The 17,483-nt window shown below is 46.1% G+C and overlaps 1 protein-coding gene and 1 long non-coding RNA gene across 2 annotated transcripts in view; one reads left to right on the forward strand and one right to left on the reverse strand.

Annotated features, from left to right (window-relative positions):
- Window positions 1-233: 233 nt before the first annotated feature.
- Window positions 234-10,376, reverse strand: LOC149525459 (uncharacterized). Its single transcript, XR_016348987.1, has 4 exons — window positions 9,505-10,376; window positions 5,481-5,569; window positions 1,358-1,463; window positions 234-571 (listed from the first exon to the last, which is right to left on the reverse strand). It is a non-coding gene; the product is annotated as an uncharacterized LOC149525459 (long non-coding RNA).
- A 50-nt stretch (window positions 10,377-10,426) lies between these two features.
- WDR48 (WD repeat domain 48) overlaps window positions 10,427-17,483 on the forward strand; it is a 51,097-nt gene continuing 44,040 nt past the window's right edge. Inside the window, exon 1 of the mRNA XM_006120557.5 lies at window positions 10,427-10,576. Within this exon, the coding sequence (XP_006120619.1) occupies window positions 10,529-10,576 (48 nt within the window). The 5' untranslated portion in view covers window positions 10,427-10,528. The remainder of the gene's footprint in view (window positions 10,577-17,483) is intronic.

Genomic DNA, 17,483 nt, shown 5'->3' on the forward strand with positions numbered 1-17,483 from the left:
TAGGGAAATGCGCGGGGGATTTAAATATCCCCCGCGGCATCTAAATAAAAATGTCCGCCGCTTTTTTCCGGCTTTTAGAAAAGCCGGAAAAGAGCGTCTACACTGGCCCCGATCCTCCGGAAAAAAGCCCTTTTCCGGAGGATCTCTTATTCCTACTTTGAAGTAGGAATCATCAAGACATCTCCCAACCTTGCTTCTGTGGAAGATGTATCCTTCTGTGGAAGATGTCTACTTGAGCATAATATTGCTTCCACCTGCTGGTCCAGGTGCTCCTGTTGGTTCTGGTGTTGGACAGCCAGCTTGGGGAGCAGTTGCTGCTGTTGCTCTTGGCACTGGGTCATCTGAAGTTGATGCTGGCTGTATCAGATGGGCCCGCTGTTATTGCTGTTAGGTCACATGCCAATGTTAGCTTTCCAGCATCCACTTCAAGAGCTTTTCACATCCATCTTCCAAGGTTGCTGGGACAGGGAGGAGGGGGAAGGTTTGTCCTCTGTTTCAGTCTTTTGTTTGGACTTTTTAGCAAGTCCTGGTCGATGCCCGCCATCTCCACGTGTGGCGGCATTTCTACACCCTGTCCAAAGAGAAGGGTTACAGGAATGGGATACCGCTATTACTGCTGCCAGTCTGCTCGGTCCTTGTTTGTGGGTCAATGTTATCTAATGGCCAGACTCTCTAGACTAGCTCTTTGGTTGCAGGGCAGAATGGCCTAATACCCAGGGTCTATAGAACTCTTGCTTGTGGGGCAACACAACCTAATGGCCTGAGTCTATAAACCAGCCATTGGGTGCAGGGCAGAGCAGCTTAATGGCCAGAGCCCATACAATAATCCTCACTTGTGAGGCAGCACAGACAAACAGCCACAGTCTGAGAACCAGCCCTTGCATGCAGGCAGTGCTTTTTTTGTGATGGTACAGCCTAGAACAGCATACCCTCACCCATTTTCCCAGCCCACAGAAAAGGACTGGGATTTCCCCTGCGTGTACGGGCACCTATTTTCCTGGGGCAGCTCGGCTCCTAACGGAAGCCTGCTTGGGATGCATGGTGGGTTTTTTTCTGGCTCCCAGCGCTTTGGCTAAAGGGACTGCGACTGCATTTCAGCCCCCAGCGTGATTCTTTTTTGGCTCAACAAGTCTGCCCCAAAGTACTGGCACCTTTAAAAAAAAAAAGCAGCACTGCATGCAGGGAATGATGGCCAGTGCCAAGGGGACTGTCTCTAGACATAGGGGGTGGGGCGGCACCCCAGTAGGGGGGTCCTAGCCTACTCAACACTACTGGGCCCCAACCCAGGACGTTGGCAGTGGTGGAGTGGGCCACCACTAGCTCAACGGGGAATCCCAGTGAAATATGCCTAGCTTACTCTCTGGGCTCCATCAGCTCCGAAGGCTTATTTCAGTCTCCTAGGTCTCCAGCTCCAGCTGATAGGGTTTGTGGCTAAAACTTGTTAAGTCTTCTGTCAGTATCTTCTACAAAAGTAAGAGAAGACAGTGGCTGAGGATGCTAAGTGTGCTGTCATCACCTGTGAAGTACCACATGAAGGGAGCAACCATAATCAATGGACGAACTGCACTGCCCAATGTGTTAGTGGCACTGGAGGAACTAACATCTAAAGTAAGGTATACTATTTAGTATTACCATAATTTAATTCTCACATTTCACTCCTCTAATCTTTAGGTTCTTTTCTTTACTAACTGAAAATACACATCCTCAAGTTTCCTATTCCCCTCTTCTCCTTGTTACACATGCCATAAGCAAATTGGTTTGTGTTTCCTATTACAAGATCCATCAAGGCAGTAGGAAGGGAAAACAATAAAAGGTTGCATACAGAAGTTATACCAAGTTGACAGGACAAGCACTTTAATATATTTGCAGCTGACTTGAGAGCATATGCAGGAGGAGAGACACTCATTAGTAAGGCTCATATCAGTCATGAACTCATCTTCATATTTATTATGTAAAAAACTTTAATAGTTTCAAAGAAGCGTACAATATTTTTGGAATGTTTTTCAGTTACGATTAACCACATTTTAAACATGATAAATGCTGCCATCTAATGGTGTTTAGCTGTTGAATAAGAGCTGGAATAGTCATGTAAACACTAAACAAAATAACTCAATAGAAAAAGTATTAGTTGTTCTGTTTTCACTTAAAGAAGTACCCAAAGTTGGCATTTTTTTATACAAATAGCTTAATGTCCCCTGCATTATCTGTAGGTTAACCAACCATTGGAACAATTTATGAAGCAATGTGTTGGATTCTCATTTGAAGTCTTTAAATCGGGAGCGGGGAAACTTTTTTGGATCAGGGCCAGTAACCAACAAACAAACAAAAAATCAGTCAGTGCCACATACAGGTGAGAAGCAAAAAACCAAAACACAACAACAAAACCCCAAATCTCACTGACCTGGCCTTCAAGTGAGAAAGAAGGGGGGAAAGCCACTCACAGATGTGTATCCCAACTGAGAGGCATTTAAAAAAAACCCATTCCCTTCATGTTCCAGCCCCACAGAAAGGGAACAAGGCTCAGTGCCCAAGGGCCAGATAAACACTTCTGCGAGTCCAGGGCAAGAAGATTTTGTAGGGCCACCCTAGGCTTCTGGGGTGGGGCCAAAAATAAGGGGTCCAATGTGCTGGAGGGGGCTGGAGGGGAGCAGGCTGTGGTGGGGATGCAGGGTCTGGACAGGAGATAGGGTGCAGGAATATGGTGGGTATGTGGGGTCTGGGTGGGAAATACGGTGTAAAAGTAGCTGGAGATGAGGGGTCTGGATGGGAGTGCAATAATGGGCTACAGGTGTGGGAACTGGGCAGGAGGGAAGGTGTGAGAGGGGACAAGGCATTGAAGTGCCTACCTGGCAGAGTTCAGGGGGGGAACAGGTAGCTCCATGCTGCCCTGCCTTGCAGGCATTGTGCCCTGCACCTATCATTGGCCATGATTCCCAACCAATGAGAGTGGCAGGGGAAAAGCCTACAGGCCTCTGTGCTAGCTGTCCTGTGCTGCTGTTCCCCCAGTCAGGGTAAAGGGAAATGCCAGCATGCAGAGCTGTTTCCTCCCCCTCACCAGGCAGAACAAGAGCCTCCCAGGCTGGATCTAGGCAAGCTGCAGACCAGGTTCATCTTCAAGGACAGAGGTTCCCTACCCCTGCTTTAAATCAAGAGAGGATGTTTTTCTATTATATATGCTCTAGCTCAGTCTGAAGTTATGGCCTTGATTCAGGAGATAGTGGATTAATTCTATGGCCTTCAGTGTGAGACTAGATGATACAAGTGTCCTTTCTGTCCTTAAAAATCTATAGGTCTATAAAGTCATTGATCTTTTCTTGATGTTTTCTGAAGGAGGCTTAAAAAGGTTTTGCTTTTTGAATTCAGTAGTTTATCAGAAATGCTAATACTAACCTTTCCTTTTCTGTTTGGCACAGAAGTAAAGGATCTCACATAATCCGGTTTTGGCAAGGTGTAGTCGAGCAGTTGTCCCACTCTGGCAGGAAAAGAGTTAAAAACAGGCCAGAGGGAGCCAGTACAAACCTGGCCAATCAGAGAAGTCAGGCAACCATGGCCAGGCAGAGACTTATAAAAAACTACAGGATTGAGAAGAGCTTACTCTTGCTCTGGTGAGGAAGGATAAACTCTCAGAGAAGGAGGACCATGCCTGAGATAAAGCAGTGCTGGGCAGGATAGCGAGGGAGTAAGAGCTCTGGCTAACCACTACCAGATTTGCAGGCCTTGATACTGAGACTGAGACGGCACAAGGGATGCAGGGAAGTGGCCCACAGGTAATCAAGTGAAGTAGTGAAGTAGGACAGAATAAGGCTGCAACTAGAGGGTCCCTGAGTCGGGGCCAAGAGTAGTGGGCAGGTCTTTCTGCCTCCGCTTTCCCTTGTACCACACCTTGCCACACTACATTGTGGCCAATACAGACTGAGGTTTGCCCCTGAGGTGAGGGGCTAGACTTTGGGCCTGAAGTTGGCCTCTGAGACAGGTGCGTGGACTGAGGACTGCCAATACCTCTGAAAGGAGGGGAGAATGCCAGAGGGAAGTGTCCTGTAGCAGACGCTGAAGACCAAGAGAGCGATACAGGTCCAGAGCAAGAGGGTGGAGACAGGGGAGTGGACCACGGGCAAGACACCAATGAGGGGTACACTCCATGACTGAGCTAATTCCCAGCATGACAAGCAGGAGATGCCATGGTCATGAGTTCCAATCTATTACATCAGGATACAGAACAGAAACTATACTGCTAATGGAGGATCTCTTGCTATATATGAAACAAATGTCCATTGTCCCACTCCCAGACCCCTATGCAATATTCATTATGGTTAATTGCAAGATATTATCCCATTTGCGGGAAATGACAGTGGTCCAAAGAAATGCTCTCTAATTATATGAATCCTATCTTGAGAGTCACATACAGAAGGTATCTTTGCTATCAGAGGACATGATAATAGTCTAATGGGTTCTAATTTGGATAATGATCCAAAACAAAGTGAACCAACAATGACACTTTTCATCAAGTCAGATGCCACAGGCAGAAAGTTGATTTTCTTTTTGGGGCGTTTGAGTTCTGTAGTTTTTATATTGGAATGTTGCTCTTTTAAAACTTCTGAAAGCATGCTCCTTATCTCGTCCTTCTCAGATTTTGGATGGCACTTCAGATTCTTAAACTTTGGGTCGAGTGCTAAAGCTATTTCTAGGAATTTCACATTGGTACCCTTTTTGCATTTTGTCAAATCTGCTGTGAAAGTATTCTTAACATGAACATGTGCTGGGTCACCATCTGAGACTGCTATAAGGTGAGAATTCAGTCAAAAATTTAATTAACAAATTTTTTTAATGAGCATGGAAGCATGTCCTCTGGAAATGTGGCGGAAGCATGAAGGAACATACGAATGCTTAGCATACCTGGCACATTGCAATGTTGGCTACAAAAGCCCTATGTGAATGCCTGTTCTCACTTTCAGGTGACATTGTAAATAAGGAGCAGACAGGATTATCTTCCATAAATGTAAACAAGCTAGTTTGTTTTAGTGAATAGATGAAAAGTAGGCACTAAAGTTTTCATTGTTTTGTTTTTCAATACAGTTATGTAACAAAATCTATATTAAAGAGATCACGCTACAATATGAGGTAAACTGAAATACTGTCTTCTGTTTATCATTTTACAGTGCAAGATATTTGTAATGAAAAATAAAATGAGCACTTTACAGTTTATATTCTGTGTTGTAATAGAAATCAATGTGAAAATGCAGAAAAAAACAAAAATATTAAATGTCAAGGGGTATTTCACTGTAACAGTAGGATTAATCATAATTAATGTTTCTAATTGGGATTAATTTTTTTCAGTTAATCATGTTAGTTTAACTATGATTAATTCAGAGGCTTAATTACAACCAATGAGACACAAGTTAAATTTGGTTACAAGAAAATGAAAGGTAAAACACTATCTAATTTAACAAGCTAAATGCTTTCAAAGCAAAGATCTCTCTCACCACATGCTTCAGTGGTTTTATTAGATGGATTCCATTCAGTCAGGCCCCTCCACCATTCAGTGTTACTTTTCCTTCAAGTGTTGTCAATGCTGTAGAGAAAACGGGAGGAATTTTTGGGGCATCATTACACAATTTTGCCATACATATTTTACTAGGACAATACTGATTGGAAATGTATGAGTTTTCAAATGCCTCACAAAGTACATGTAATGGGATGCATAGTGAGTGCCTCCTTGCTAGATTTCTCCTGAACTGTCTTCTTCCTCTTACTGAAGATATTCTTCCTGATTCTCAGTGTGGGTTTAGACCAGGAGAGGCTAAAATCTGGCCTGCCCAGCATTTCTCTTCAGTCCACCCAGCTGATGAGTAGAGCATGTATATTTAGTCAGCAGTGTGTGTTCAACTGCCCCAACCCCATCTTGCTCCACATCCTGCAGCTGAGCTACTCCAAGGATTCTCCTGCTAGCTGTGCAGAATAAGCAGCTGTACAGTGTGGAGGGGAAAGGAGAATGCTGAGGCAGGGTGTTCTACTGCCTCTCTACTCCATCTCTGCAGAGCAGGGATCAAGCAGAGGGAGACACACAGCAAAACTGCTCCAATCTGAAGCATGGATGGCAAGTGACTCAGAGTGCCTGCCTTAAGAGGCAGAGAACTGTTTTTAAGTTTTCAGTGCTTGTGTGCGCGCACATGCACTCTCTCTTTCACCCATACTTCATTTCTGCACAGTGAGGGAGAGCGAGATAACAGAGCAGGATAGCTTCCCCTGTCCCACCAATAGCGTGGCTACTCTCAAAAATGTATTCAGCAACAGCCAATGCACATACAGTCACTGTCACACACACACTGCAACATACACTCTTCCATCTCTGTGCCACACGCTCTCAATGTGTCAAAGTCTGTCTTGCACACAGAGTGCCTCTTTCAACCTCACTTTCTCTCTCTCTCTAGTCTCCAGCCCCACCCTTTCTGCCCAAGGTCCCAACCCTTCTAGCAAACCAATAGCTGGCCTGTGTACCAAAATTCATGAAGTGGCTACCCTAAGAAAATTATTGCCCATCCATGGCTTAAAACATCTAGAGGCACTACCGACATGATCTTTACTGCTTGCCAGATGCAGGAAAAATGTAGAGAAAAACATAGATGCATCTTGCATTCACTGGCCTGACAAAAGCTTTTGACTCCAACAGAGAAGCACTGTGGAAAAATCCTTCTGACCTATGGATGTCCACCAAAATTTGTCACCATTCTTCATCTCTTTCACAATGACATGGAAGCAACAGATCTTTTTATGGCAAAGACAGGCATTTAACAGGGGTTGTTTCACTGCCCTGACGCTCTTCTCCACCTTCCTCACTGTGATGCTCTATTTGATAACTGGCAAGATGGTAAGCTGTTCAACCTGGACTGCTTCCAATCCAGAACCAAAACATCACCAACCTTAGTGGCTGAGCTTCAATATGCTGACAATATTATAGAGTGGGCTCATTTGGCTTTGCTGATGCATATCAGACTCTCAGCATACAGTAGAAAAAGGTCCTCTATCAGCAAGCTTCTACTGCACAACTGCCAGCACCAGAAATACATGATAACCTTCTAGAGACCATTGCGTATTCCCATTCTTGGAAGCCACTCTCACAGGCAGCTGACATTGAAAAAGAAATCCAGGATCAGCTCAAATGTGCTAGTTGAGCATCTGGTCATCTGAGAATAAGAGTGGTCGAAGGTTGCAACATCAGAATTAAAACCAGACTTATGATTTACAAAGCTGTTGTAATCCCCATCATGTTGTAAAGGGCTGAAACATGGACAACATAGGGAACATCTTAAGGCTTTAGAGAAGTATCATCACACTGTATGCAAATGATTCTTCAAATTAAATGGGCTGTTAGATGTATTAACATTGATATCCTCCCACAAGCAGATATCACAAGTATCAAGGCAATAATTATCTATCATCAACTTCACTGGCAAGTCATTGTGTTTGGATTCCTGAAGAAGTTTTCTATTTTCAACTCAGCCACGGCAAACATGCTAGAGGAGGTCAGAAAAATCACTACAGAGATATCCTCAAGGCTAATGTGGGGAAATGTAATTCATGGTAACATATAGCTCAGGGCTGACAAAGATAGAGGAATTGCTTAAGGCAAGGAACTTGGCACTTTGATAACCAGATGCAACTACATATAACTGATAGAAAAACAGAAACCAACATCTAGTTCAGAAATACATGTCTGCAATATGGCAGAGTCTGTGGCTCTAGAATACATCAATTTCTACATCTTTTTTTATATTATGTTATGAAAGATGCATATAAGTGTTAGTTATTACAGTTTGTGCTATGCATTAGGAATGTAAAAAAGAAAAACTGTCATGGCATAAGAGAAACCCTGTCTGGGAATATTTTGAAGTTATTCCTTCTCTGAACAAAAAAGAAAAAATGTGTCAAATGTCAGCAGTGCAAGGAGATGCAGGGCCCCCTTACAAGAATGAAACATCATGCGGAAAACTACTAACTGGGAGAAAATAATGTGGATGAAGAACAATGTTGATCAACTGGTTAATAATTTAAATAACTCACTTTGCAACACATCACTCTTCAATACTCCTGCTATGCCAGTGTGTGATTTAACAAGTAATTCCCAAGCTGTTTGCTATGTTGGACATTGCTACAAAAAAAGTTTAGCTTAGCTAATCTTTATGGCTTGTTTAATTAGTTAACCATGTAGTGAAAAATGTATCCCTCAAGTAGGCAGTACAGAAAAATGCAGCAAAAGAAATCTAGAGTTGTCAGTAGAAACTGAGCGCAATTTTCTTATTTTATATTACCTAACACATTCCCCATAATTTGGAACATTACGGCCACAGACCATAATGGCGATGTTGTAAGTCTATTTTCTATTTTACTTCAGCAAAACTAAGCTTTCCCAAGGGAACCCCATCTAATACTTGCTTTCTTAAAAATCAGAAATGCCAGTGAGTTCAATGGGGCATACTCCAAAATTAAGTGCACTCTAAGGCTACGTCTACACTGGCCCCTTTTCCGAAAGGGGCATGCTAATTTCACAGGTCGTAATAGGGAAATGCGCGGGGGATTTAAATATCCCCCGCGGCATTTAAATAAAAATGTCCGCCGCTTTTTTCCGGCTTTTAGAAAAGCCGGAAAAGAGCGTCTACACTGGCCCCGATCCTCCGGAAAAAAGCCCTTTTCCGGAGGATCTCTTATTCTTATACTTCGAAGTAGGAATAAGAGATCCTCCGGAAAAGGGCTTTTTTCCGGAGGATCGGGGCCAGTGTAGACGCTCTTTTCCGGCTTTTCTAAAAGCCGGAAAAAAGCGGCGGACATTTTTATTTAAATGCCGCGGGGGATATTTAAATCCCCCGCGCATTTCCCTATTACGACCTGTGAAATTAGCATGCCCCTTTCGGAAAAAGGGCCAGTGTAGATGAACCCTTAGGGTATGACAGCTGCTGCTGTCTATCCTCTAGTGTTCGAATTAGTGGATCTAGTGAAGATATGCTAATTCCAACTGAAAGAGGTGCTCTGGTCGATGCTGGTAGTTTTGCTTCCTCAAGGAGTAAGGGAAGTTGAAGGGAGAGTGCAGGAAGTAAAAGAGAGCAGTGTGGACAGAGCCAAAAGTTAAGGTACTTCAACTTCAATTACGTAATTAATGTAACTTAAGTTGAATATCTTAATCCAGCTTTACCCTGTAGTGTAGACATACCGTAAGTCAGAGGTGGGCAATAATTTTTCATGGGGCCACTCCAAGAATTTGGAAAGTGGTCAAGGGACGTATTCTTCCATGATATTAATGGAGGAGGTGCATGGTCTGGGATGGAGGTTAGGTGCAAAAGGGACCTTGGGTAAGGAAGGGAGTTTGGGTGAAGGAGACAGTTGTAACTGGGGGCACTGGACTGAGGTACAGGGGGTTGGATTGTGACCTAGGGCAGGGAATTGGGGTACATAAGTGGGTGCAGGGTTGTGAGCTAGGGCAGGAGAGGCCTGTTAAAGGCTCTACAAACTCACATGAAAATGACACCTGCTGTGGATTTTCCAGTTTCAAAAGTATTTCCCACGACCATTAGTAATCCAGCAATGCAAGCTTCTAGCGTACTCCTCTGTAGTGATTCTCTCATTCTGGTATCCCTGTGCCAGAGAGAGCTTGGAAAAACGGATACAAAAATGTCACCTTTCATATTTGAAAATTCTGCCAAACCTGCATTATGACACGATCGAACCACTCAGTGCTCCCAAACCCAGAAACAATGGTCCCGTCATCTCCTGCGGCTTTGTACACACCAGCCACAACCTTCTATTGTTTTTCACTACTTCAAGTATCTGGCCTCAAAAATCCCATTCGTATGGTTCCTTCCTGCAGGCTTGCAAATTACAGGAGAGTTTTTCATCCTGTATTTGCAAGGCTCACAGGATTCGTGTGGGCTCCCTGCTTCTGTCAGAGACAGCAGACAGGGAGAGGAGACGGTGGCCTTGAGGATCTGGGGGCAGGGAACTTGGCCAAAGGGCACTGCGAGAAGACGGTCAGGGACAGGGAGGGGAGGCAGCCTCAGGTCTGGAGGCAGGCACGTGGCCTCAGGGTAGTGAGACGGGAGGCACAAAGCAGCCACACGGCACCACCAAGGGAGGTGGGGGTGAAGGGCACAGTGAGGGGGCAGCACGGCCATGATGGGCCGAGTCCCAGGAAGGCGCAGGGCCTGAGGGCACAGAGGGAGGGGCAAGCGGGCGTGGCAGGCAGAGGGATGCAGGCACCAAGCCCACGCGGGGAAGGGCACGAGGCCTCAGGGAACGTTGAAGGGGCGAGTATCCGAGCCCTCCGTCGGGCGGGGCAGCCTAACGCTCTCCCGTCCGCGAGACTCCCCCCTGAGGAGCGCGCGGGAGTCGGGCGGTTGACGTCTGGCCCAACTCCCTGCCCCGCTTCCCGCGAGCTCCCTCCATAGCCCAGCGCCCTAGCGCGGGTCCAACGTTCGGCGGGGCGGGACTTCCGGGTCGCTTTGCCCTCTTCGGAAATGACGTTGGCGTGTCAACATGCAAGATGGCGGCGCATCACCGACAGAATGCGGCCGGGCGCCGGAAAGTGCAGGTGAGAGGTCTGCTGGGCTGCCCGCCGGCGCGGGGTTGTGGCGCGGCTGAGGGGCTCGCGGAAGAGGGGGCGCGGGCCGAGAGCGGGCGAGCACCTGGGAGGGGCGGTTGGGCTGGGGGCGGGGCGCCGCAGGTGAAGGAGCGGGACTGCGAGCGCGGGAGGCGGTGTAGAGAACTGGGGCGGGGGGAGGAGCCGGGCTAGTGTCGGTCGCGAGGGCTCACTTCTTTCCCTGGGTGTCGCCTGGGGCAGCTGCTGCTGGACCTGGGGAGGAACAGGCTACTTCTCTGGTGCTGAGAGCAGGGAGAGAGCCCAGGGGAGACCCTCCCCAGCCTCGCCCACGGCCGCTGGGAGTCTCGGCGCCTGTCAGTGTTAGACATAAAATAATGAAGCAAAATGGGACTAAAACACGTCCCATGTACTTGTCAGCGGAATCTGCCCTTGCGCTCCACCTGTGCCTAAGCACTGGCCCGTGAGGCTCTGGCAGCGTGGGTGCTTCCTTAGGGACATGAGGATCTGCCTTAACTGTGTCAGACTCTTCGTATGGAATCGGCCGTAGTACTTGCTCAGCTTTAATTCCTGAACTGTTTTTAAAGTGAGAACATGCTTCAGTTATCCCATTGTGTCTACGCTATTTTTCAGCCTGGTATGTTTGGGGCATACAGGATCCTGCTTGGAGGAGGAGGAGGAATTGATGTGCGCGTGAAAGAGATAAATGTTTTGATGATCTTCCTGGGGATGGATCCTTTTGATGAAATCTATGCAAAACAAACCTTTCTCAACAGTGAAAGTAAAAATGAAGCACAGTGGATATTATGTTCCTTCATTTTGCTTTGGTCTAGTGTAAACGTTCTTAATTTCATTTTAATTATAAATGTCAGTACAGACAGGGTGGTATAGGGGATTCTTGATGTAAATAGCAACCTATCATAGGTGGTCAGTTCAAATTAGAGATGTTGCAGTTTACCCGGCTAACTGTTTAACTGATAAGAGGATGCCAGTTGAGTGTGGTTAGTTTACTGTAGTGGCTACTGCTTTAGAACTGGTTGGACACCATAGATTTACTGGGTCCTCCACTGCAGACAGACTACTCTCATCCCCTGAAAGTGGAGGTTTTTTTCAGCTCAGGGTATAATTAACATAGACAACTTAAAGCAGTGGTAACCAACTAGTTGATCATGATCAAGTGGTCAATTGCAGAGGCCCTGCCAGTTGATTTCAATGCAGTGTTCCTAGCCCCCTTATTTCCCCCAACCCACAACAAGGCACTTGTGCTGGCGCTACAGCCTCCCGCCCCTCCCAAAATTGGAGCCAAAGTTGGCTTCCTGTGGTGGAAGGGAAGGAGGAGAGAATTCCCGCAGCTCTGCACCAGATCCGGCTTCTCAGGAAGCTCAAGTACACTGCTCCTCCCCACTCCACAGCAGTGCATGTGCTTTCTTGTCTTGCCTTCCTTCCCCCGTGTACCAGGGAGGCAGAGTCAGGCATGGGGGAAGTTTAAGATGGCAGTGGAGGACCCAGAGCGGCTGGATTTTTTTAAAGGAGCCGCACGTGCACTTCTTCTAGCACCACCTACAGATCCTACCTGAGAGATGCTCATCCCTGGAGACCCCCAGGTCCAGCCAAGCTGCCCTTGACCCCTCTCCCTTGGCCAGACACCCACCAGCATCCTGCCCCAGCCTGTAGTGCCAGCACCCTGTTCCAGCTCCTCCTTCCTGGCCAGACACCTACTATCAGCTTGCTCAAGTACCCTACTTTCCACCCAGATTCTGCACCCTCATCCCTACCCCACTCACTGGCAGCTCTGTCCCACACACTGGATCCCTCATTTTTGGCCCGATCTCAGAGCCTTGGGGGGCCCCACAAAATTCACTAACCCTGGACCCCCAGAAGAATTAATCTGTCCTGGGACCTTGAACCTCAGTCCTTCCTCCCCCCCCCCCACCACCACCGCTATTACCACCATGGGGCTGGAGTGTCAGGAGACTGAGGTATCTTAGTTGGGGCCACATCAGTGAGGGTTGTTGCTTTTAGGAGGTGTTGTTTTTTTGCATCTCGCTTCTGTGGTCCCCAACTGATTTTTCTGAGGATCAGTGGCCCCCTGACCCAAAACATGTTCCCTGCCCCTCCCATAAAAAAAGATAATGTTGAAATGTTTTGTGTTGGCCATAATAGTTTATTTAAAAATGAAGCCTGGCCAACAAGCTCCCAGTTGTGGTCAAATCCTCATCTGGCCTCAGTATCATAACACCCCTGCACCTGCCCACAGGGGAGCTGGTCATACACCTGAACCCCGTGCCCTGAGCCCCCCACATCCCCAGTCTTGTGCCACAACAGTCCTGCACCATCCACACACTGCAATTCTGAGCCTATCATACACGCAACCCTCCTCCTTGAGCCCCTCATAAACCCCAACCCGAACTTCTGCACCCTGATATCCACAAGTCTGCGATTTACTCAGCACCCCAACTCTTCACCTGACTCCAACAGTCTCCAGTCTGGAGCCCCGTCCCCGATCTAGCATCTTCGTCTCCACTCCTCCTGCATCCAAATTCCCTCCCAGAGCTTACACCTCTCACCCCTTCCCACACACTAATCCCTCATTCCTACCCCAGAGCCTGCACCTCCTGTCTCAACCCAGTGGGAGTGAGTAAGGACTGGGGACAGCAAGTGATGGAGAGGGTGGGGCCTCAAGGAAAGGGTAGTGTCTTGAGGAATGGATGGTGTAGATCTTGGCTTGCCCTGACATTTAAAAAGTGATCTTGTGTGTAAAAAGGTTGGAGATCACTGACTTAAAGGGTTCAGAAACCATGACTGAGGTCCAAAAAACCAAGATCAGAGATGAAAAAAGAATGCTTTCTCTCTGAATACTAGTGAGAGAGAGAGAGAATTTGCTAAACTTTTTTAATAATAAGAAATTTAAAGTTTTAAAGTGTGATTTTTTTTCATGATTCTAAGAGCTGAAGCTTTCAGAAAAACAACAGAAATTGTGAGACTCATAATGAAATCATGAAGTGATAACATTTCATAAGAACAGAGCTGAGGAAGTGTTACTCAGGAAGCATGCAATTACTACTACTTTAGTAAAACATATTCTGTGAATAAACAGAGAATGTTACATGCACACTAAATTCAGAGCTAAGGGCTTGTCCATGTTAGGAGGGTTTGGCAGGTAAAGTCCTCCTAATGTGGATCCAATTATACCAGTGTCACTTGTATGTGTTTCTCAAACTTTGCAAAGTTATATTGATATAAGCACAGTTATATTAAAATGAGGAGTCATTCTTCCACTCTACTCTGCGCTGATTAGGCCTCAATTGGAATACTGTGTCCAGTTCTGGGCAAAACAAATTGAGAAAATATTAATGTCCGGTATTTTCTAAATAAGATGTAAGGTAGACTGTGATGTAATGTAGATTGTGATATAATGTCAAGTGTGTCCAGTATTTTTGTTGAAACCATCTGGCAACCCTAGTTCTAGACAGTTTTTGGTCCTGCCGTGAGGGCAGAGGACTGGATTTCATGACCTCTCAAGGTCCCTTTCAGTTCTAGTATATTATGATTCTATATAACTATAGACAATGGAGATAGTTTTTGCTTCAAAGGCTTTTCTGGGATAGCTGTACCTGCAGTGTCCATTTGTGGCGAGAGAGTGAACTATTTTGCTGTTATAATTTAAACCACTTTCCTGAATGACAAAAATGAGTCTCTTGCCAGTACAGTAGACTCTCAGAGTTATGAACAACTTGTGAATGGAGGATGTCTGTAACTCTGAATAATTTTTTTTTTTTCAATCTTTACAACTGAACATTCACTTACTATAGCTTTGAAACTTTCCTAGGCAGAAGGAAAGTGCTGTTTTCTCTTTAAGTAGTTTACGTTTAACACTGTACTGTGTTTCCTTTTTTGTCATCTCTGCTGCTGCCTGATTGCATACTTCTGGTTCCAGATGAGATCTGTGGTTGACTGGTCAGTTTGTAACCAGTGCTCAGAATTCTGAGGTTCTACTGTATAAGCTGCATTATTGCAGTGGATAGCTACGTAGGCTAGGCAAGTGATTTCGATTTTTCTGGCAAAACTTTTTAGTATAAAGTTTGTCTAGGGTTTATGGACCTGAAATATGAGTCCTGAAATCATGGATTCATAGAATACTAGAACTGGGAGAGTCCTCAAGGGGTCATCCGCTCCAGTCCCCTGCACTCATGGAAGGACCAAGATCTAGATCAGAGATGAGCAATAACTGTTGATGGAGAGTAGCCACCCTAGAGATGTTGCTACACTTCAAAGGTGGAAGTGCCCTATCGACTCAAGTAGTCGATGTAAATTGCATCAACTATTTGATTAGTCAGTTACTTGAAATTTGACATCCCTCGTGCAGGGTCTGGGAGGTGATATGGGTTCAGGAGATGATTCTGACCTGGAGGATGTTGTGCTTAAAAGAAGCATCTGGGATCTTTTTTGGGGAGATAAGGTAACACGCCACATTTATTGAACATACATAAATCAATCAATACTTTATCATATGCATACGATCAGGGCTTGACAAACCGCAGCAAGAGCTACTTGCCAGCCCTGCACCACGCATGCACCAGACTGGCACTGCGCATGCGCACAGCGCCAGTGAATGGGGCACACGGAGTGACCGGCTGAGTGACACAGCCACGGGTTAGTAGAATCAGCAGTTTGTCAAGCCCTGCATATGATACATTATACTCATGCACTTGTATACGCACACACACACAAGACACTCCGTCTTGTTACCAATGGTTGTTCCCTCTAACTACACTGGCCAGGTGAGTTAGATGGGGGAGGGCTGGAGCCAGGCTTCTGCAGATCTGGATCGATGCTCTGATGTTGACAAGATGAAAACCCGGGGTCCCTCTGCAAGATGCCTCATATTTATCCCTCTCATGCAGCCAGTTAGTCATCACCTCTCCTTTTTTAATGCTGGTTCAAAGAGTTCTTTCAAGGGCAGGTACTTGCTGCTTGACTCCCAGGGCAGTCTGTCTGTCCACTCTTCTTTTCAATAAGCTCACTTCACAAGTATTGTCTTAGATCTGGCTTCCAGCCTCTCACTCTCTCTCTCTCTGTGTGTGTGTGTGTGTGTGTGTGTGTGTGTGTGTGTGTGTGTGTACACACGCACGCACGCACACAGGGCTCGACAAATAATGCAATCTACTTGCCTGTGGTGAGTAGATTACAACCCGGAAGAGCCGGGTTCAGATGATCTGCGCATGTGCAGAATGCCGGACAGCACAGCTGACGAGCGGGGTTCGCTGCGGTTTGGCAAGCCGTGTGTGTGTGTGTGTGTGTGTGTACACACACACACACACACACGGCTCGCCGATTTTATATATATATATGTGTGTGTGTGTGTGTGTGTATATAAAAATAAAAGGACTTACAAAGTTTCTCTTAATACAAAGTTATAGAAGAATGATACATGGTTATATGGAAATGTTACAGAGATTTATCCACAAGGAGTGGTGTAGGAGGGGTAGGAGGGAGTGCAGAGTCTGGAAGGAGGTTGTGATCTGGAGGAGTGGTGTAGGTTGTAACCTGGGGTAGGATATTGGGGTGCAAGGTCTGGGCAGGTTTGTGAATTGGAGGAGGAGAGTAGGAAGGGGTGCAGGGTCTGGAAGAGGGTAAGGGGGCAGGGGTACAGAGGGTTTGGATAACATGGGAGAGGGGGCAAGCTGATGGGGGGAGGAGGAAATGGGATACCAGAGGCAGGCTGTGTCCAGGAGATGCTTACCTGAGTGGCTTCAGGACAGTAGCCCAGCTGGTTCCTCTGCCAGGGTCCCTGCCTTCCATGTCCCTGCAGGCGCCTTGTGTGGCTCTGAAAGCCTGGAGAGGAGTGGGATACTTTGTGCAGGTAGCACAAACAGGCAGCTCCCATTGAACAGAAACCACTTCTTCTCCCAGGCTTGCTGCTTTGAGCAGTAGGCAGGAGCCCTAATAGAGGCTCCTGTGGGCTGGATTCAGCGGGCTGGATTTTGCTCTCTCCTGATCTAGATCATTCCTGACATGTTTAATTAATTAACCTGCTCTTAAAAATCTCGGATGTTGGATATTTCACAGCCTCCCTAGGCAATTTGTTCCAGTGCTTAACCACCCTGACAGGAAGTTTTTCTTAATGTTCAACCTAAACCTCCCTTGCTACAATGTAAGCCTATTGTTTCTTGTCCTATCATCAGAGGTTAAGGAGAATATTGTTTCTCCCTCCTCCTTTCAACAACCTTTTAGGTACTTGAAAGCTGCTATCATTAAAGCTGCTATATATTAAAGGGAAACAAGAAGACCTTTTATAAATACATTAAAAGCAAGAGAAAGACCAAGGACAGGGTAGGCCCACTGCTTAGTGAGGAGGGAGAAGCAGTAACAGGAAACTTGGAAATGGCGGAGATGCTCAATGACTTCTTTGTTTCGGTCTTCACCGAGAAGTCTGGAGGTGTGTCTAACGTAGTGAATACAAGCAGAGAGAGGGTAAGTTTGGAAGATAAGATACACAAAGAACGAGTTAAAAATCACTTAGGAAAGTTAGATGTCAGCAAGTCACCAGGTCCTGATGAAATGTATCCCAGGATACTCAAGGAGCTGATAGAGGAGGTATCTGAGCCTTTAGCTATGATCTTTGAAAAATCATGGAAGACAGGGGAGATTCCAGAAGACTGGAAAAGGGCAAATATTGTGCCCATCTATAAAAAGGGGAATAAGAACAACCCTGGAAACTACAGACCGGTCAGTTTAACATCTGTCCCAGGGAAGATAATGGAGCAGGTAATGAAGGAAATCATATGCAAACACTTGGAAGGTAATAAAGTGATAGGGAATAGCCAGCATGGGTTTGTGAAGAACAAGTCATGCCAAACTAATCTGATAGCTTTCTTTGATAGGATAACGAGCCTTGTGG

Source organism: Pelodiscus sinensis, chromosome 2 (genome assembly GCF_052426305.1).
Source record: "Pelodiscus sinensis isolate ZL-2025 chromosome 2, ASM5242630v1, whole genome shotgun sequence".
Taxonomy (NCBI): Eukaryota; Metazoa; Chordata; order Testudines; family Trionychidae; genus Pelodiscus; species Pelodiscus sinensis.